The 21,307-nt window shown below is 43.6% G+C and overlaps 1 protein-coding gene across 3 annotated transcripts in view; it reads left to right on the forward strand.

Moving 5' to 3' along the window:
- LRRFIP1 (LRR binding FLII interacting protein 1) overlaps window positions 1-21,307 on the forward strand; it is a gene marked incomplete at its 5' end in the record, with an annotated part of 119,353 nt that overhangs the window by 32,191 nt on the left and 65,855 nt on the right. For 2 of the 3 annotated variants that reach the window (XM_082312050.1, XM_082312049.1), the window contains 2 exons: window positions 12,637-12,716; window positions 20,804-20,890. In XM_082312050.1, the coding sequence (XP_082168176.1) occupies window positions 12,672-12,716; window positions 20,804-20,890 (132 nt within the window). Of the gene's footprint in view, window positions 1-12,636; window positions 12,717-20,803; window positions 20,891-21,307 lie in introns of those variants that run through there. The other variant, XM_082312048.1, reaches the window with a different exon arrangement.

Genomic DNA, 21,307 nt, shown 5'->3' on the forward strand with positions numbered 1-21,307 from the left:
TACTGGCTTGCTAGCCACTGTGCTGCAGTTTACAGATGAATGTAAAATCGTATTTTTTTAATGATCCAAGGCATAGTTTTAATTAAATTCAGATTCCTCCATTTTCCCTTTTTCAGGTGAGCAGTGTGTCCATATAATGAAATACCTGTTGAGGTCGCTGTGGATAAACCCAGAGGGAAAAACCTGGGCAGGGAGAGCAGTGACAAGAACCACGGGGGGTGAGAAGCCGTCCGAAGGCGCCCTGGGGGCGCTGCCGGAGGCGGTGAGGGTGGGGCTGCCTGCAGCCCCCGCCCCCTGCGCGGGGCCGCCCCGGCGCCGCCCGGCCGCTTCGCGTTCCCTGAGCGGGGGCTGCGGGGGCCTGGCCTGCCCGGCACAGGGTGAGCTGTAGCTGGCTGATGCGGCGGCTCCTGCATCGGTGACCTGCTCAGCCGTGCTTTGTGGGCCCTCCTGGGATCGCCTTGAAGCATGAAAAGAAGAAATTCTGTCTCCAAGTATTCTTCTGGCAGTCTCCCCTCTCTCTTCCAATTTACAGTTGACTGTGCTCTTTTTACAATTCCTGCTCTTAACTAAGGAAAGGCAATTAATCATTAATAGATCCGAAATGCTGGACTGGGAGGTAGGAGTCAAAGTGACGCGGGAGGTTCTGCCTATAAGTAAGCATTTAGTTGAGTCCTCAGCTTCTGCTTTGAGCTCTGAGGTGCTCCTACTTAAAAAACCCTCTAACTGTCAGCAAAGCACGCTGCTGTCTTACTTCTTTCTATTCTTTCACGTAAAAACAAGACGTCCTACAGTTGTGGGAGCCTGCAAGAAACAATATTGTGAACCTTTTCAGACCTGTTAATATGTTTATTGAAGTGATGCTCAATGCAGAAGCTGTTACCTTTTGAAAGGCTGGTATTAAAGAAAAACTGTGTGGGTTTTGTTGGGAGTTCTTCAAACGCATTGATGTAGCGGAGAATAAGGATACAAAACGTAACTTGATTTTGCCAGTAATTCAGGCAGGATTTGTGGCTTTTGGGGCTGGGGGGTCTGGAGACTTAGCACAAACTCTAAATATACCCACCCCCCCGCCACGTTTGTTGGTTTGCTTCTTGACATAGGTGGTTGAAATGCATTTGGTAAGGGTAATAATTTAAGGAAGGCTGAATTGCCATGTCCTCAGCAGAGACACAGAGGCGTATGCCTTCCACTGTGGTCTCTTTGCTATCCCAAGGTCAGATTAAAAGGTGCTAATAATTTCCATCCATATTCTCAATGACTGAATAGTCAGGTAATTAAACATTTATACTGAAAATTCGGGGATCCAGCTTTGTGTGATGGAAGTACTCTCTTTAGAAACACAAAAAATGTTTGCTTTACTTGATTGCTGCTCCCTCTTGTGGGTTTCAGGCCAGTTTAAACAAGCTTGAAGTTCATTCTCAGTCTCTTTTTAGAGGGAATAATTCATCAGCAGTACTCCTCTAGTTTACTGAGTGGGGTATTGACCTTAAGACTTGCTTCACTGCATACCTCTACAAATTAGAACATTCTTTTATATCAAGAGGACTAAATCTGTAAAAGCATTTAATTAACTTTTTAAATTTAATGTACTTTTTTCAAGAATTTATACTGCTGTGCTATTAGTATATAATATGATTTATTTTTTTGTAAAAGCAGAGAGAAGTCTGTATCATAACTGTACCAGACTTGGCAAATGCCTGCTATACTGTGACAGTAGTAAGATCTCTCTCGTATCTACTCTCCTGTAGTCAGCGTTTCTGAGTTGCACTTCACGGGCTATTGCTCTTGTCTGCAGAGACCTGCTATGTTATGCAAGTTGAAAATTAAATTCCAAAAAAGAGTTCCACTTGCTTCCTGTGTGCTCTCCTGTATACCCAATAAATACAAATGCTGTAGCTGTATGAAAGATGGATATTTTTTTGTTACTTTTAGTTTCTCAGTTGCTCTGCTGGCATAAAATCTGTATATCTAATGTGTTGTGTCTGAAGATTTCAAAATACTACTTGTATTTATTTTCCTCCAGAGGGACATATAATCTCTATTCTCTGGACAAGAAACTGAAGCACAGTGGAATTCTGAATTGCTCCTAATTGATGGCAAGGAAAGACCTGTGCAACTTCACTTGACTAGTTCTTGGCCTGAAGCTCTTCAAAAAATTTCCCACTGAAAGTTAAGAGACAAATTGTTCTGACCTATTGCAAAATTGAAAGGTCTCACATTAGTGTGACACTGAAATAACAGCAGTTCACATGATCTAATTCCAATCTTACACCATTTCAAAATAATGATACAATTTGTCTTAGCATTGGAAGCTGTTCTGTTTCACTCACTTAACTGATGTTGAACTGTTTGTGTTCAGGAACTGGAATGTGGCTATTAAATCTTGGGTCCCCTAGGCTTTGGTGCTTGTCTCCTATGCTTTTATTACACCTTATTTTTAATTTTCACTAGTATCTTATTTCCCTTCCCTCTTGTCCTCTCTTGTTGTATATTGCCCATCTATTTTAGCTATGTAATGTTTTTGTTTGGCTGGTCTGCAGTATTTTCAAGCACCTTTTTCCTTTGTCTCTTATTTTCTTTACTTCACACTATCTGTTTGCATAATTTCTCAACACCATATAACTTGCATGGCCAAGAACTGGACATTTCATTTGTGTCTGACCAAGTGGCTCCAGCTGTTGGGTATCTGATAACATTTGAAATCTATTACTTCCTCTGTACCTCTTCAAGAGCATATAATATGGGGGAGTATTCAGTGGGTTACCTGAAACTTCTGATATTCATTTTACTTGGCCTTAAAAGAATAAATCAGTATGAAACTTTTCTGGATGTGAAGACTGCACTTCTGTGGAGACCCAGTGGTGTTGGTGGACACATGCTTCCCTGTAAATGTATTTGTTCTTACTGTGATGCAAGTAAAGGTGGGCTTTTGGTTGCCTTTTTTTTTAAGGTGATTAAACCAGAAAGCAGGTGTGCTTGATTTGAGAAACTAAACAGAACTTAATCGTGCATTTATGCCCTTTCTTAAAGCTTAATGTCACTCCTTGTCGTAGACTGGGTAATCCCTAGAACAGTATCAGTAACCTTTAGTTCAAAATTTGTGGTTTCTTTTCTCTTGACTGGGAGTTTCAGCATTGTTTCAAGCAGTTGCTGAGGCTTGTATCTACATTTTAATGCGCTATAAGCGCAGAGCTGTGTTCAAGATTTGCCAGCTTTTATTCAGATGAAATTTGCAGTTCAGTGAAGACCAGAATGTGGTCCCCACAGATTACATTCCTTGTAGCAGTCCCTGACTTTCAGTTCTTATTTATACTTCAAATATTTTTACCAGTCAAGAACAAAACCTCTGTTTATGTCCATGTTCAAAAAGATGTTGGCATTTGCCCAGCCCTGGAGCCCTCCCTGACCTGTGTTTATGCTGTAAAGAAGCCGGATGAAATATTGCTGTTTATTGCAGGCTCCAAATTTGGTTATTGTGCTTACTTTCTCTGTGAGCAGGGTCAAGACAAATGTGTTTGCTCTTCAGTAATATGTAGCAATGGCTGAATTAATTTTGCATGTGTGCTTCCTTACTGAGAGTCTTTCTGCTGACCTTCCCCTTGTGCTAGGTGCCTGCAGACTGGTCCTGGTGGAAAACACTGGTTGTAGCTTTGCTCCCTAGGTGGAAAGAAATGGCAGTCAAGCACAAAGAGTCTGAAATACAATTCAAGTCTGGGGATTTTTTTTGTTGGTGGTTTGTTTTTTTTTTTTTCTCTTTGTGGCATCACACAAAGATATCAAACTAGCAAGAATCCAGGGTCATTAAGGTGGTAACTTATCTTTCATCTCTTACTTTGTATTTAGTTTAAGCAAAAGTTATCCAGTTCTCTGTTACCAATTCATTTGCACTACCTGGATAACCCTAGTGCCTGTATTACAGCAAGCATGCTGTTTTTTCTCTCCAAAGAAAGAAATTCAGAATGCCAAACATACACATTTTGTAATAAAGAAAGATTTAAAGCCTTTTGAGGTGTACATATTATCGACTTACTGTGGGATGAGTTTTACAAGCTCTTGTCTCCCTTTGGTACCCCCTGTTTGCATACTGCCCCTCTTTCAGCCAGATTGCTTTAGGCCCTCAAGTCTGCAGTGAACTCTGTGTGACTTTAGTTACAAAGGCTGTTCTACAATCAAATAGAAATACAGTATTTAAAAAGTACTGTGGAATACAACCATTCTACTTGTGTGTTTTGAGGTTCGGTTTTATCTAAATTCTAAACAAGGAAAACAATTGCTGCACAACACTGCTGATCTAATAGAGGGAGAACTAAAAGGATCAGTGTCGTCACTGTAAAAGAGAAATTTCTCTTTTTATAAAGAAGTTGGGTAAAGCAAGTAGAAGAAACCACTGAATACAGCTTCGTGCAAATAAGTATTTCAGGCAACAACACTGGGAAGCTTTGTATCCTTTTCTTCTGAAATTCCAGTTCATATTTGCTAATACTGTCAGTTGGTGGTTTTTCTCTAATTTTTTTCCTTCTAGGTATCACTGTAGCCTCAACAATTCTGATTCATTTACTTGAATGAGTGATCCAGCTGTTTCCACAGTCAATGTTGACTCCCTCAAAACTATTTTACATGAGTAATAGTCTTGATCTAAAGATATCTGAGTGCAGTATTATACAGGGTGTATAAAATGTGTGGTCTTGTTCTTTGAGATAACAGCTGTAGAGTGGTATCCAAATTCTTCTCTGGTGGGAGCAGCCACTTACTGACTAGAGCTATTTTGAGAGAAAACACCAATTGAAGAAGTGACGTAAATGTGGTTAGTTGATACTGTGTTGGTCCTCTGCCGAATACGCTACCTACAGAAAACTGGTCGGGGTTTAAAGCTGTAACACGCTTCTGCAGAGCTGCCAGCCAACATCCTATACTGGAATAGTTCCTTCATCCCTGTTTTGCTTTTTCAGAGTATGGAAGAAGAACAAGTAATTTATTGCTAAATAGCAGTGGAAGTGGTATGCCCTGTATATACACTGATCTTCCCATTCTCCAGGCCCTGGGGCTACAGTGGTTATGAAAATCTCTGTTTTTACAGGATTCTACAGAACTGATTTTTCTGTAGAATTGTGTAATTTTCTTCTGAATCTTGCTGCTGAGGCTGCTCTGAACTTGCCAGGATTTTCTCATGGAGAGGGTTTGTTTAAATTGAGGGATGTTCTTCGAGCGCTTTTCCTTTCCCTCCTACCACCAGTCCAGTGCATCTTGAAGCGGAATCCAGTTTGCAGCTAACCCATCTGCAGCTAAGGTGGTGGCTTAATATGCAAAGGGAACCCAACACTGCAACAGAGACCACACCAGGCACAAGCCACTGAAGAACTTGTCGACAAGCTCTTTATTACTGGTGTGCATGGGAGGGTATGTGACCAGATAGCAGAGGGAAAGAGACAGTATCACCTCCCTGAGTAACTAGTAAATTTTACAACAATGTCACTTTTAAACCCGGGGCGGGGGAGAAAAAAACCATGGTAATAAACGCTTCTAAAACACTGCTAGGATCTATAGAAATGATTACAGGATGCCCCCTTTTAACAGGTGTTTTTAAGATCAATTCCTTGTGGCAGGATTTACTTTGGTAATCCATGCAAACTCATGATGGAGTTCAGTTACCGTTTAGACAATATTTTTAGCAGAGGCCCCTTGTGACTGCATGGCAATATAATTTATGAAGTAGGATGCAACACCCTAATTGTCTCTTACATTGTAGAGCTGTACACGCTGTTCACTGCAGTGTTCTGCAGATTAAACATTCTCCTTCTTTATGGGGGAAAAAGGTCTGTGTCAACAAGACTTTCCAGCCTCTGGTCACATGCTTAAATTATATCTCTGAGATGGGTTTCCTGGCAAACATGTAAGCAAATGTTTCTCCAAAGTGGACAGTGTTCATGTGTAAACTCCTCATTAGTCGTGCATCTCTTCCCCTCTTCCTCTTCCCAGTCTGCGGCTCAAAATGTTAAGCAAGAAGACCAAGAATGCTGACCCCTTAAACACAGATAACTCAGAACAGCACTATCGGCATGTCAGAGGGGAGCGCCTGCCCGTTCGTACTCCCTGCTCCTGGTGCTTGGGAATTAATGAAAAGAGAAAAACAAAGCTCTGGCATTCTGAGAAACTTTAAAAACAAAATCAGAAATCCGTCTTGGAATGCCCTTGCAAGAAAAACTTTCCATGAAAAAACTTACTATTTAATCTCCAGCCAAACTTCAGTCTTGTAGGATTGCATCGTGTGAATGAGCCCGATTCAGAAAAATAGGTTTAGGTTGCAGTTAGGGCGGTCATGGGAAACTCCCTAATAGTTCTTTTGGTCATTTTTCCTCTATAGGTCTTGTTATTATTCCCTTTGTATGGTAAAATTGGACACTTTTCAAAGTGAACTATCATTTTTTTGCAAAGATGTTTGATAACAAGATTCTTCAGTGTTTGCAAAGGATCTTAAGGTAAAGACATGATCATTGTACATTTAAGATGCCATACTAGTTTATTCTCTGTAGTGAATATAGTCAAATATTTGGGTTGAACCCGTAATTATATTTAGCTCTAAGTCTGAAATTTTGGACTTGGCTTTTACTGTGAATTGGATGTTGTTGCCTTTTTTTGCATGTTGAGTTGGAGAGCTTGGGTGAGGTAACAGTGGCACTCGCAGAATTTTTCAAATGCTGCTTGTGTTTCCCCACCTAATGTCCCTAATGGAGGGTAGGACTGAGGTGCTGAACCTCTGCCCTTCTGTGTGGTGTTCTTTGAAATTAGTGTTGGTTTTCCAGTTTACAAAATTTGCGGTCATGGTGGAAATGGTTAATGCAGCTTCCAACTCTTTAAAGCTGAGTAGATTTCAAGTAGAGCCTGTGAGATGGCAAAGCCTAATATTGCGGATACACCAGCAGATAAGCACTTTTCTACAAATAAAAGTCTCTTACTGGATCACTTTCACGTATGTTTGTTTTTTTTTTTTACACAGATGTCTGTATACTCAGGTTTTGCTCCAAAATTGTATGATCTCTTAAAATTCTGTAGTTTCTTTTTTTTTTCTTCATTATTAAGCAAAGAAACAGAAAGGTTTAATAAGAGTAGATCAGGAATTTATTGGCTTATGGGAAGTATCTGTCTCTTCTAAAATGGAAAGATCATGTAGCTTTTCATACACCCATATGTCCAATTTCTGAAGCTTTCTGATAGTGGCAAGACATCAATATATTCAATCTCAAAATGCTTTTGAGTTTTGAAGTTGAATGTATTCCCTGAGCTGAATGATAAACATGCCGTGTATAGGCTACCCAAGAGCCTTCCAGCTTCCCCACTAGCATGATTCAGTTTGTCTGGCTTCAGTGTGGCGAGAAGCACTTGTGCCTGGCTCAGCACTTTCCTTCCTCCTTGCTGCTTCGCGTTCTAGCCTCAATAGAAAATAATCTGTTGATACTGGCAGTACATTTTGGTGATGAAAACCGGACATTGTTTTCCTAAGAAGCACTTAGTTGTGTATACTTGAGTTCATTGCCTTGGTTACGGTTTACAAGGAGGTTTTGTTAACTTTGCCAACTGAGCTGCAAGGGTGCCAGGATGCCCACAGCAGACAGGGATGATGAAGTGAGATGCATGCATAGTTTCTTCTGTCTTTGTGACTTCAGATGGGTGTTACTCCGTAGATTTTTATAGACTTTCTTGAACATTAGAAGAACAAGATTATGAGCCTTTAAAGGAAAAAAAGGGGAAGAAAAAAAAAAGGCAAGAGTAACCAATTATTTCTTCTAATATGAAGTACTTTCCAGCCTTTTTCTCCACAAAATGAGAGTTGCTTTGTCTGTTTCCACCGTTTGGAAAGCTAGTAGTAAATGTGATATGGAGGGACGTTACTGAAATTCTAAGAGATACTACTTGAAGGTAATAAAGGAAATGCACGATACAATTTTTTTTGTTAGATATAAATGAAAGAAGCTGAGTTACACATGTAGGTGACAGTGCTGCAAGGTGGCTGCTGATATTGCTTAAGAATAAATATTGAGGTGGGCCGAGCTGGAGCCAGTGTGCTGTATGTTGTAGGTTTTTTTCAGTGTTTAAACCTGTCTCTAAAGGTTTTGGCTGCCTTATTCCCACCTGAAGCCCTGCTTCCATGCCTCTTAAACTACCTCTAGCACAACACACCCTGAAGACAAAAATAATCCATTGGGTGTGACCAGTGTTGGAAGCCGGGCTTCCTTGGAATTTGTTTGCATTATCAGTGATTGTAACATACCTTGATGATGACTGTATAATCTTTCCCTCTTCCTTTTGACACAACTCCTTGGTAGTTATGGGTAAAGGGTTGCAGTTCTGTGAAACTGATTTTTTTAGGATTTAGGCCCATGGAGAAATGCATTGTGTTGTGTGCAAGCATGCATTTTTTTGTGTATGCATGTTCGCAAAGGTGAGGTATGTTTCCCAAAGAGAGATAAGAAGTCTGTCATCAGAAACTGAGCTGCTGTCCTAAGTGCCATATTTTTTTTTTCTGCTTACAGGTACCTAAAATGAACTCGCAGTTAACCTGCTAGGTTTATGAAAGTGTTGGCTGACTATTTCCCCCCCTCCCTTTTCAATCTCTCCTGTTACCTATTTTTCTTATTTCAATTTAGCATTGTACTACATGTAAATGCATATTTCCATTGTGAACATTCTTCTTGCTTGGATGTCTCTCTGAATGCTTGGATGTCTCCCTTGCAATGTCCTGTTTCAAATGGGAAATGCACAGACACAAGAACTATGCACTGAAGGCATGACATTTAGCAGAGCTTCAGGTCCTTTGGCTATCTTTCTGAGTACGGGGAAGGTATGACTGGATAGACACTGCGTTTTTGAGGGGGTAAAAAAAGAAAAGATAGACTAATACCCACTTTCAGAGAGTGTTCTCTGGGTGCTGTGAGTACCCCCGTGTTTCCCGGAGTTACACAGCAGCAGTTCGAAGGGCAAGGAGTCAGAGCGAACTGCTATCAGTTTAACAATGCTAAATAGCTTTGGCAAGCAATCAAGTAAAACGCATCACTGGCTTCTTAGATTGTGGCTCAGCTCCTGTAGTTGCAGAACTGTATGCACTTGCTTTTTATTTAGCGGTGTCTGAAGGATCCAGTGGAGTGTGGAGCGCCAGGAGGAAAGAGAGATGAGGAAGAAAGTGTATATGTGGGTATACAGAGAATTCGCGTTCTTGGGAAATCTGTTAGGACCTGTTTGGAAATCCAAGCAGAATGGGGCTTGCTTCATATAATATCACTTGAGACACACTGAAGTGTGTGTTTTGAATGCTGTCAGCTGTATTACTGAAAAATGGAAGTCCACTAGTATTAAAAAGACCTCCTGATGTTCCTACCTAGCGGGTCCATAGCACACTTGTGTGCTTGAATTTATCCTGAGGTATGAAGTGCTGCTTCAAGTAAGCCAAATCAAAACAAACATCTTGGCTTTGACATTGATTTAGAAAGTAATTAGAGAAAGGTGGGTGTGTGGGGTCCTCAGTAATTTATGCCTTGTATAGGAAGTACTCACACCTCTGGTGTATCTTCCAAGTGACAGATAGTACAAAAACTGTACAGATTTGCGAGTAAATGTAAGGGGAGGTTAATTCTCATTAACCAAGAAAACCGGAACAAATTGTCTATATTAAGCTGAGATGAAAATATGCATACTTCTTCATGCTGAGTTGCTATGATGCTTCGGATTTGCATGGTTAACATCAATATCCTTTCCTTCCTTTCTTCTTTTAACAAAACTTACATATAAGGTAAGACATTTTTCCTGAAGAATTAACTTCAGTGCCTGGCCCCCGGCTACCTTGGGGTAAGCTGCCATAGTCCAAAAGTGCCTTCTTCACAGCTCATTATGATTTTTGGATTTCTGCAATGCTTGATACTGTTTACTGCACCAAAATTAAATGCTGAGCACTCTCTGGGAATTAGGGCATAACTTCTGTTGGACTCAGGGCTGTTCACAAAAGAAAGACTTGCTCAGTGTTGCAGGGCAGAGCGGAGAAGTTGCCAGCCTGAAGGCAGGATCCCCCGCACTCAGGGTGCGTCTCCAGGCAAGCCGGCCAGCTGGGGCAGAAGGCACTGCTGCAGGGCATGCCAGGGTCTTCCTCCAGGTCTGCCCTCAGTTATTGTAGGTTTCTGTTGTTCTTTGCTCTTGCTGACAGAGGGTAAGGGAAACGTAGCAGACTAGGAACTTCATCGGCCTTAAATAACGGGCTTAGGGCTGTATGTTATACCACCTGAACAAGAAAGCATTTCCTGGTCATGTTACATTGGCCTGGTTCCTGAATTCAGTACAAGCCATACCGGGGGATGAAATGGATATCTGTTAAACATAGATCTAAATTACAGACGTTTTCTCTGCACTGCATGTTGACTGCCTATGAAGCGTGCTGGGCAGACCATATTGACTGGCTTCCTTTTCCCCTTTCATTTCCCCTTTCTGCTTCACAGGAACATATATTATTCCTATATCTATTAGTTTCTTTATTTTCACGCTCACATTGAAGTGGATTTAAGATGGGTCAGTTTTGTTGTGGTGGTTGTTTTTTGGTTTGTGTTTTTTTTTAAAGCACAGTTGGGTCCTTTACCCTGTAATGAAGGAAAATACAAATTAAGAGGAAAAAACAACTTGTAGGTGGTTTTGGAGTTTAATGAAAAATGAAGACTTTGGAGATGTTATTGCAGCCTTTCAGTACTGAAAGAGGTCTTAGAGGAATGATGGAGAGGGAGGCTTTTTACCAGGGCCTGTAGTAATAAGACAAGGGGTAACGGTTTTAAACTGAAAGAGGGCAGATTTAGATTGGATACAAGGAAGAAACGTCTTAAAATGAGGGTGGTGAGATGCGGGAACAGGTTGCCCAGAGAAGGTGTGGGTGCCCCATCGTTGGAGGTGTTCAAGGCCAGGTTGGATAGGGCTTTGATTGACCTGATCTAGTGGAAGATGTCCCTGCCCGGGGTGGGGTTGGACTAGATGACCTTTGAGGTCCCTTCCAACCCAAACCATTCTGTGATTCTATGACGTACGTAAAACCAGTCTGTTTTACAAATGCAAAGCTTCCCCTCACTTAAGCGGGTTTTCTCCCAGGGCCAGGGTGCAAGTTTGACATCCCTAATGCCTTTTATTTAAAGGAAGCATGTCTGGCCTTTCCAGGGACAGTGAGACATGGCTGGTGCCCAGGGACTGCCAATGAATCCAGTTGAAGTATTGCCCCCTGAATGTAAAATCGTGCCAGCGCTTCCAAATTAGCTAAAATATTGTCAGCAGCATGGCAGCGTGTGCTCTGCCAGCATGAAAAACCGGCTTCTCTGTACTGGGCTGGCAGCTCATGGAAAAACTGAGCTGGCAGCTCATGGAAAAACTGAGGTCAGGTGGAGGCTTCGCAGGGCTCCCCAAACTGTGCTGGCTGAGCGGGGAGGAGGGCGCAGGGTTTAGTTGCTAAGGAGCAACCTGTTTTGCTTGTCTTTGCAACCGGAGAAAACCCGGTGCCAGGAAGGTGACTCTCCGCCTGCTCTATTGTTGCTGCCGCAGAATCGCAATGGATAAAATGAGCTGCTTAAGCTTCCCTGGTTCTCCCTGCCCTGGGGCTTCCCTCCCTGCCCTCCCGTCTCTGCGAGGGGGTAGGTGTGTGCGCTTCGGATGAGATCGGGGGAATCAAGAGACGGTTTGGATGAAATCGGGTGGAATTGAGAGATGGCACTGATTTCCGTGGAGCCAAGATTTCTGCTCTGACTGTGCCCTGAATTGTTCTTAGGGTATTGTCCTGTTCAGTGTCATTTACAAACACTTGTGTCCTCTAATGCTTCTGATTTTTCCCTTAATGTGTTTTAGGCTCCTGCAGCTCATCACAAGAGACCTTTTGAAATGCGGAATTCCCTCTTTTTGTCCAGCCACTGTTCCTGATTGCTCTTCTGCAGTACTCTCAGACCCCGATTAGGTGCTTCCCCCCCCCCCCGGCATTTCTTTTGCCCATTTTTTTATTGCTTAGAGCGTAATGCTATTTCTTGAAGACTAAAACCAACGCCGGCACTATCCAGCGTTGATCACCCGTTTTAAGCTCAGCTCTACACAACCCAACACACCATGCTGATATAACTGCAGGAGATTAACAGTTATGCGGTTTATTTCCGCGATGCAAATGCTGGTCGGTGTGAATATATAAGCATCGGTTCAGGTGCTCCTGGACGTTATCTTCCAGTGTGCTGGGAGCAGCAGCTCGGATACGCAGCCCGGAGGGCGGACGCCTCGGGTTGCGGCTGGGGGTGTTCACCTTCCTCGAGCACAAAAAGGAGGTTACGAGCTTTGAAACCATTCTCGGAACTGCTTTCCCTGACCCCGAGGGGCTAAGGGAAGCTCGTTTGGGTTTTGGAATAATAATCGGCGGGAGTTAGTACCAGCGGCAAGCCTGCTGCTAACCGGGGGAGAGCACTCGGCGCGCTGCCGCCGAGACGCCCCGCAGCTGGGCGCAGACGCCCGCAGCCGGCCGGGAGCAGCGCCGAGCCGCCGGCGGGCTCCCCCGGCCGCGGGGCGGCCCCGGCAGCGCCCCGCCCCCGGAGCCGCGGGGGCCGGGCCGGGCCGGCTTCCTGCAGCGCGGAGCGGCGGGGGCAGACGGCCGGCGGCGGCGGCGGGAAGGAGGGGCGGGAGCCATGGAGGCGGCAGCCGACTGCCTCAGCCCGGCCGCCCGGCAGCAGGTAGGGCCAGGCGGCGCGGCCGCTTGCACCCGCTCCCCCCGCTTCGGGGGGCGCCGGCCCGGGCTCCGCGTCGTGGCCGGGACGGCCGCGGGGCTCTCGCCCCCGGCGGGGCAGCGGGCCGCGCTCCAGGCGGCGGCGGGGACCGGCGCGCCTGGCCTCGCAGCCGCCCCGCCGCCCGCGGGCTTCCCGCCGCCGCTGCCGCCGCTCTCCGAGGTCGGGCGGAGAGGTCGGGGCGTGCGGGGGCGCTGGGCTTGTGCGCGGCTCGGCGTTCGGCCCGCTTTTGGGCACGGGGTGTAACTCACAGCAGCTCTGCAGGGGTGGCTGCCGCTGACGGCTGCGTCAGGTAGCTAAGTCTCCAACGCGCCTGGCATTTACTAAGGCTTGCTTTTAAAAATCGGAGACTAAAACGTAAGATGCACAGTTTGGTACGGGACCAGGTATGCCAACTGAACCTGTTAAATGTTTTCTAAATAAAGTTTCAAAACAGCCCCGTGTGACCGTGTTAATGGGCGGATTAGTCATCCGTTGACATAAACTGTCACTCTCCGGTTCACCCCTGTCGCTGCGTGAGCGGGAGAGGAGCTGTTAGACGAGCCCGTAATGGGCCTGTCTGTCTAACCAGTGAGGCTGGTACGTGGGTATTAGGGGGGAATCCTCATGTTTATGTGTAGGCTAAGGTTCATGAGCACGCTGCCTTTTAGTGCTAATTTGCATCTAAGAGAAAGGTGAGGAGTTAAGCAGGATGTGGACTGACCGAGCCCTACGTGATTCATAGGCTCATTGTCATGAGTAAGTGGTGCAAAGTATGTTTATATTTATAACTCAGATGCAAAAAATGTCAGGTAAATATGCTGGTTTGACTTCTAAACATAGAAGTCACTTATAGGCGCTCTTGTTTCAATGCAAAGGAGCGCGTGATAACTCATGGTGAGCTCCTGGAACTCGCTGGTTTAGGTCACTTGTTGCTCAAGTGGAGAGGGGAAAAACATTGCCATGGGTTGGCACTAGTTTTACCTGATAGCTGTGTTGGTCAGCTGTTTTACAGGAGTATTGCAAATCAGGTGCTGCTTGTTTAAATAGACTTTAAATTCTGTAGAAGTACAACAAACCTTATCAGATTTCTTTTGTCTGGTGAGGTACGACTTACAGAAATAGAGTGAACAGTCATATAACATTTGAGGAAAAGCCTTTACCTGCAGAATATTGGAACGGGATGGCATCAGTCATGAAAAATTAAATGCGTGCCCCAAAAGTGACTTGCAGGCTGTATCGTAAGCATGTTGGCAAGAAGTTTAAATCAGCCTGAGAATGGTTATTGCAGAAATACATAATAGTAGTTGCATACAGTGAGCAGGTGTAATTTAGTCAGGCAGACTTTTGTTTTAAAGCTTCTCTGACAGTGGGATCAGAGAGCTTTCCAAGTATGGTTTCGGGCTGGCAAACTAACACTTCAGTCCTCCACAAAAAGTATGATACTAACTTTGATTACTAGTCTTAGAAGCAGATAATTTTGAGGACGTTGGAATTAAGGGGTGCTTTGTATAGATCGAAAACTCTTACGTATGTAGCTATGTGGCAAGTCAACATAGTCATTTTTCACTGCTCAAAAAAGCGGCATAATTTCCTGCCTTTGTTGGCTGTTTCTTGGGGCTTGCAGTCGAACAATGAACTCTTGGATATTTCGGAAGGGAAAAGCTCTGAGAATTCACACCTTCAGGATGTGTGTCGTTAGCCTCTACCTAACGAAGCCACCTAAATAATTCTCTCATCAAAATGATAGTGAATGTGCAGCTTCCCCCACGCTATGCTCGGGGCCAGGAAGTCATCGCTTCCGTAGCCATTGTGCGTTGCATACTGGCCCAGCAGCGCTGGCTGTGGGTGCAACCAGACCCTGCCTGGTCTCGGGGAGTGGTATTTAAAAAGGGGGTGTGTGGGGGTGACTCTCCAGCAGTTCCAGATCTCATACTCCCACTTCTCCCCACTGCCTCGTGCTGCAGACAGCAAAAGGAAATGTTTCTCACCCTTTCCAGCTGATATCAAATATCTCTTCTGGCTTTTTCTTTTTTTTCACATGCAGTTGTACTTCAGTAGTGAACCAGGTTACAACCTGCTTAGTTTTTCCCTGTTCAGAGCTAAACATACTGAACTCCTTAAGGCAGGATAAAGGTCTGCTGCTGCATAGGACTGGATTTTTATTTTAAAACTAAAGTAACCCTTAAGCAGGGGTGTCAAGTGCTGAGCAAGCGGACCAACAAAAGCAACGAGCATTTTGCAGTGCAACAGTATACTTGTTTTGGGGCTTAGGGGCTATAAATCATTCTGGGCAACTGCAATAAAATGACAAAAATGCAGGATGTGTAGTTGTATTTGAGTGAGTTATGTGAATTACGGCGATTATTTTTCAGCTGGTGTGTATTTCCGTGTTCATCTCAGCAGCGTGGTTGCCATCTCTTGATTTGCCCACAGGGCTTTACAGAAGCCCCTTAGGAGGTTTTTTTTGCATGACATGCACAGTACGGCTGAAGCTGCCAGTTCTCCTCGTCAGATGAGCAATACTTCATAAAAGGGAAGTTACAAAAGCTTTGTAATGAGTGCAATTAGGCTTCATATTTTTATTCTTCTGTTTTTGCCAGCGATCTGTCACTTTTGATTGAGGCCTGTATTGCTCACTGAGTCACTAGTGAATTTTTCATTATTTTAAGATTAGTTCCTTCAATCTTGGTGATTTTTTTTTTTTTTTTTCAATCTTGAATAGTTATTTATGCTGGCAACCTTGAGACTGTTGTTTTTGCTTTTGTAGTCTGAATTTCAGAAGTCTGTATGAATTTATTGGTGATTTCATGGTGTTCAGGTGTGTCTCTTGCAGGCTACGGTGTCTCTCTGCCGCTGCCCTTAGAGGTGACTTGGGTCTGGGCTCTGACAAGTGCTTGGGCAGACTGGATGAAGGCCAGAGTCATCGAGGCAAAGCCTGTTTTGTTTTAGTCAGCACAGAGAGAGAAATATGAAGTTAAAGTTTCTGTTTCCAGGGCGTGCAAGAAATCAAGGTATTTATAGCACAGAACTATTAATGTGAAAACAAAGTCCTTTAAAAGTGTGGATTGACAAACTTAGATGAGTTCAGTCATGTCCCTGCTTTTGAGGAAGAGGTCCGTAATAAATCTGACACGCTTATTGTGTTAGTCTAGAAGTCTGTAGGTGACAGTGGAGGTTGTGTTATGAACGTCCATGCCACGTGGCTTGCTGTTGGGGCAGGTTCTTCTGTCAGGAGGTGAGCTGTGCTCCTGCGCAGGAAAATCTGTATGTAATAGTTCCTGTTTGTCTCCCACGCTTGCTGCAGAATTTGCTGGACGTTAGGGTTGCTACCAGACTTTGAGTTTGACTTTGATAAAATTGTACACAGTAAGCGTTAGGTGTGGATTCATCCCTGCCCTGATTGACTTACTGCCTCTGAGCTCATGAGCAATGCCCGGTTTGTCACTAATGCCACCTGCAGGATATCAAAAATGTTCATTCGGGTTAAGTAATGACATCAATTAAAGCATGGTAGAAATGGGACTATGAAGGGCGCAGGTTGACCATTTAATGACTAGCCTGATTATAGCATAATACATTCCTGCTGTGTTGGAGAACGGCCTCCAAAGGCTGGTGCGTAGCCTCAGATGAGTGGGGTTTGGAAACACTGGGATAGGATATGGGACTTGGGCAGCTGGGGGACTGTTTTTGCTCTTTGTCAGATGAGGACTTTCCTGGGGACCTGTGAGTGTTTGGGAGCTCTTTTCCTCCCACGGACTCTAGTGGTCCTGTTTTCTTAAAGCACCAAAGGAAGATGGATGACAAGTAAGAGCATGTTAAGTCTTTCTTAACCAACCTTACCCAAGGAGATGAAATAAATTTTATTTGAAGGAAGTGTTTGGTTCAGACTTAATCATTATCTCAATGCTATTCGTATCACTGATACCATCAGAAGCCATTGCTTATTGTATTGATCAGATCGTTGCACTGAGAATTTGTTTTCCTTGCGTATTTCTTGTCACCCATAGTTTCATTTTGCTGTGGATTTGAAAGCGCTTTAGGGAACGATGGCTGGTTTCTTACAAACTGCCTTTGTCTAGCCCAAATGAGCAGTGTTTTTGTCAGGAACCGTGATGAAAATAATTGTGTAATCATCTAAATCGCACCCAGACACCACTGAGAACATGTTTAAAAATGTAACAGCCCGTTTACTTACAGTATTTGATGCAGAATACCAGACCTTAAGGTAGGAACTAACAGCAGCCTTCTGACATACAAGCTGAGGTTACTAAGAAGCCGAGAGCCAGGCTCTTTATGGGGGTGCATGGCAGGAGGATGAGTCTCAGTGGTTTTAAATTGAAAGAGAGCAGGTTCTGACATGATGTGGGTGGGTGGGTGGGGAATGTTCACTGTGAGGATGGTCAGGCATCGAAGCAGGGGCCTGGAAAGGCTGTGGAGACGCCAACCTTGGAGGTTTTCAAGAGCCAACTGCGCAAAGCCCTGAGCAACGTGGTCTGAATTTGATGCTGACCTTGCTTTGAGCAGTAGGGTGGACTGGAGATCTCCCAAGGTGCCTTCCAGCCTGAACGATTCTGTAATTCTTTGATTTGATGTGATGAGAATTAGTTACTTTAAAATACTAGTGTTCTGGGTGGAATAACATTGTGTTGACTTCTTACAAAGGTTCCGGTAGGGTATGTGCTGATGGCAGAATTTGTTATGCTTAAAAAAAATTAAAAAGTTATTTAAAAGGATCCAGAATATATTGTTTCTCTTGTTTGTGTTGAAAGATACTTAATGCTGAAGAGCCATGTGGCCATGGAAAGAAAAAGTTCATAAATAAAAAATATGCTTGTTCCAGATGTAGGCTATTGTTAGTGAAAGATACTAAGTGAAAATGCACTTTTACTCTTGCATCTTTTAAAGGTTTGCAAATTGGCTTTGCATGAGCAGGTGGAGGACTGCAAAGCTGAAATAGAATAAATTAGAGACACCCAATGGATTGGCACTTAGAACTGAAATGTATCGTACATGTAACCTGTCATTTACTAGGATATTGCACAAAGAAAAATTGATTTAACTTACTGCAGTTGGTATCGGTATCTAGGGAACTGTCGAGCCTTGTTCTCAGGGAGGCCTTAGAATAACTTGCTAAACTTCCCCCCCCCCCCCCCTTCCATTTTTCAAGTTGCTTCCTTTGCTTCATTTCATTGTATATTGTCCTCACTTCTGGAGAATATATAATTCTGCAATATAGCTAGTGAGCATGCAATCCTTTGGCCCTAATCATATGAGGAAAACAGAAGGGGAAATACTTATATGTGTGTTAAGCACAACATTTGAATTCTACATACAGGCATAGAGTTTTTTTAATATGAAAGCTCAGCTGGTTCTTGAAATTCATAAGAACAGTATCTAGAATAATTTTAACATCAAAATCATCTTGTTTCTGTCTTTTTCTGGCAGGTGCGATGTTAGAGATACACAGTTCTGTACTGTTTGGTGTATTTTGCTTATGGAGACTTTAAGGTCCCTTGTTTCCTGTATGGGAAAAACATTGTTTGCACTGATGTTCTTCACCCAGATCAGGTGCAGTTTTCAAATGTATGTACAGTGTTAAGTTTGTTTACTTTAATTTTCGTGCTGTTTCTTAAGACTCCTTAGAGTTTGCATGTCAGGATGAGGGAATGCACCTCTAAACCATAAGGAGTCAAAGGTGTTGTTTAAAGCTGTATCTCCTGTTCTCTCTCTCCCCCAAAAATGGTTAATGAGCTGGGGTCCTCGGAGCAAGATTCCCCTTCCTTGGGGTGTGTGCATGTAGTATTTTAACGGCTACTGGCAAAAGATGGTGGTTGTTACCTGGTATGGTATGGTATGAATCGCTTGGCAGCCTCTTCTGATGAATAGCCCGGAGCAGTCCTTGTCTCTGACACTGTCCTGTATTTACAGCAGTACTGACTGTGAGACAGAGGTACAGTACTGCTTCTGCAGGTATTGAAATTTATTTTCGGATAAACAGAAATGGGTCATGTCAAGTCAGTATCATACTTGTTCCACTACTGTGATTTCTTACTTCTAGCATACATCTTACAGCAGGTTTATGTAGTCATAAATGATTTCAAACATTGCAGGTAAATCATAACGCTGCCTGGCAGGGATTCCACCTAGTATTTGCGCAGCAGCAGGGCTGTGGGTTTCTTTTTGGACAAACTACTTCAGGTTGTTAAGTGCTGTTGAAGCCACGGTCCCTTGAAAACGCTTGTGGTATCACGTGCCTTCTCCCTGGAGCCTGCTGTCATTTGGCGCCGTAAGTAACAGCACGCTGCGATGATGAGAGGGGACAGTTTTTGGGTGGAAGCGTGGAGGTGTGCTCCAGGTATGAGACTGTGGGTGCGTTTTGCAGTTTCTCTTTGTGGCAGAGCCAGTTACCTTGAAATTCAAGCAGTGAACTGAAGAGAGAGCAGCACTCTGTGCAAAACCAGCCCTTTTCTCATTCTGCCACGGGCATTTTTACCCTCTGAGAAGGTTTTTCTGTTGTTACAAGTAATTTTTCAGGCTGAAGTTGTCTGTGTTGCAAGAATTAAAAACTTAATTCATTTAAACAGATCATGTTTGCACAACAGGGAGCTGCAATAGTTGTCAAAAGGAATCTGCCAGCCTACCAGTTCGAGTCTAGGGGCAATGGAGTAAAACGGGGGAGAATGTTGATAACTGAACAACATCAGTATTTAGGGATTGGGGCTGTTTGTGGTGGGGTCTTTTAGAAGGTGGGTGATGTGAACTTAATTTTTAACCTAGTGACTGTATATTTTAGATTTTGTTATTGTTGATAATGGTTTAAGATGTGCAACACTGCAAGGCTCCCAGTCTTCCCATACATCAGCTTGTGTTTCGTTTTCATTAGCCCTTTTCTATTAGCTGAAAACTTCATCCAGCCTACTCCTTTTTTGGCTTCACCCCCCCCCCCCCCCCCCCCCCCCAGTGTTCTGTGTTTTTGAAGGTTGTGACCCTTTTCCTTCTACTTTGAGTGTGACTATACTTAAAGAAGGGAAAAGAAGTTACACCTTCCTTTTTTTCTGGTTTTCCTTCTGTTTAGAAGTGCTAGTGAAAGCACTGGTGTTCTGGTTTTCTGTATGCTTGACCTTGATATTATTGCAGTTTTTTTCCTGTTAAATTGGATGCTGTACTTACCCTAAAAGCTTTCAGAAGCAGAGGAGTTGGGTGTAACGCCAGGGTGACTAGCTGAGTGATGCCTTTTGCTCCCTGCTGAGCTATTCTGAATTACACTGGGTGAACTGCTTGCAGTCGCGCTGTACCAAGCCTGAGCTAATTTTACATTTTTCTTTAGAAGACTAACTGGTTTTGCCTGGGATTAAAAGCAGAATATTAAAAATGTTACTGTATAGCATGTTCCAGCACTTCCAGCTGGGCTGAAATGAGGAAGGACTGTCGATCTCTCCCAAGAGAGATCCCGCCATAGTTGCTCCCGCGTTCAATTTCCACTCTGGAGAGGTTTGGACTTGAATGTGGACGTCTGGAGACTTTAATTGAGTTAGTGCACTTTCTCAGGTTCCTTGCTCCCTCACCTCCATCATTTCAGCCTTAGTTGTGCGCAGTCATGCTGAAGAGCAATGTTTACCTAACTGCTGTGCCCGTGTATGTGTGTGCAATGTCAGGGGTTAGGAAAAATGGCACATAACGTGTTTGCTGTTGGTCAAATTAATTCATCAATAAAAAATAATCTGTACCACGGGGGGGGGGGGAAAGAGCAAAACCCACGTTTTGTAAATGTCGCTGTTTCCTCTCGATACACACAAATAGTAATTAAAGAAACGCAGGGCACTTCTAAACACAACTGCTAACCAAAGGTGGTGCCTATGCGAGGGTGTATTACCTGCCTGTGAAGCATAACAAGTTATGGAAGGCAGGGCCATTACTTGCACTAGGGAATTAACTCCTACAGATGCATTTACAGTCTTGCCGAGTCAAGTTGCTGGATTTCATGCCCTGCTTAACAAGTGTATTTCACGTTGAATTGTCCAGCATTTATTTCATTGCTGTGTTCCTGTTTGCAGGCCGAAGCAAGACTTGCAGCAAAGCGAGCGGCACGGGCAGAGGCACGGGAGATTCGAATGAAAGAACTGGAGAGGCAGCAGAAAGAGGTATGGTCAAGGCTTTGGGGGGGTGTTTTGATCATCATCTTTCCTGAATATAATCTGAGATCCTGGAACAAAGCATTAATCTGTATTTTGTTGAAACATTAATAGTCTGTGTGGAGCTGATGTTGATCACAGGATAGCAAATAAAATAGCCTGGAAAACATACGGATTGTAGCAAGAATTTTATCTTGGTGAAGCCAGTATAATTATTCACAGAAGATACTGGTGGTTAGTTAGTAATCATTGTTTAATATTAAACTTTTAAGTATGCAGCTTGTTTGTGTGTGCATTGGGGGGGTGTGGGGTGGATTCCTACCACTTTGTTAGAAATCTAATGAATAGGGAAGACTCTTGGCCCTTGTATAACTCTTCTCTAGCGAGTTGTTACGCTTTGTTGCTGTGAAGCTGGCATTGTGGTCA

The sequence above is a fragment of the Platalea leucorodia genome (assembly GCF_965183815.1).
Source record: "Platalea leucorodia genome assembly, chromosome: 5".
In the NCBI taxonomy this organism is placed as follows: Eukaryota; Metazoa; Chordata; class Aves; order Pelecaniformes; family Threskiornithidae; genus Platalea; species Platalea leucorodia.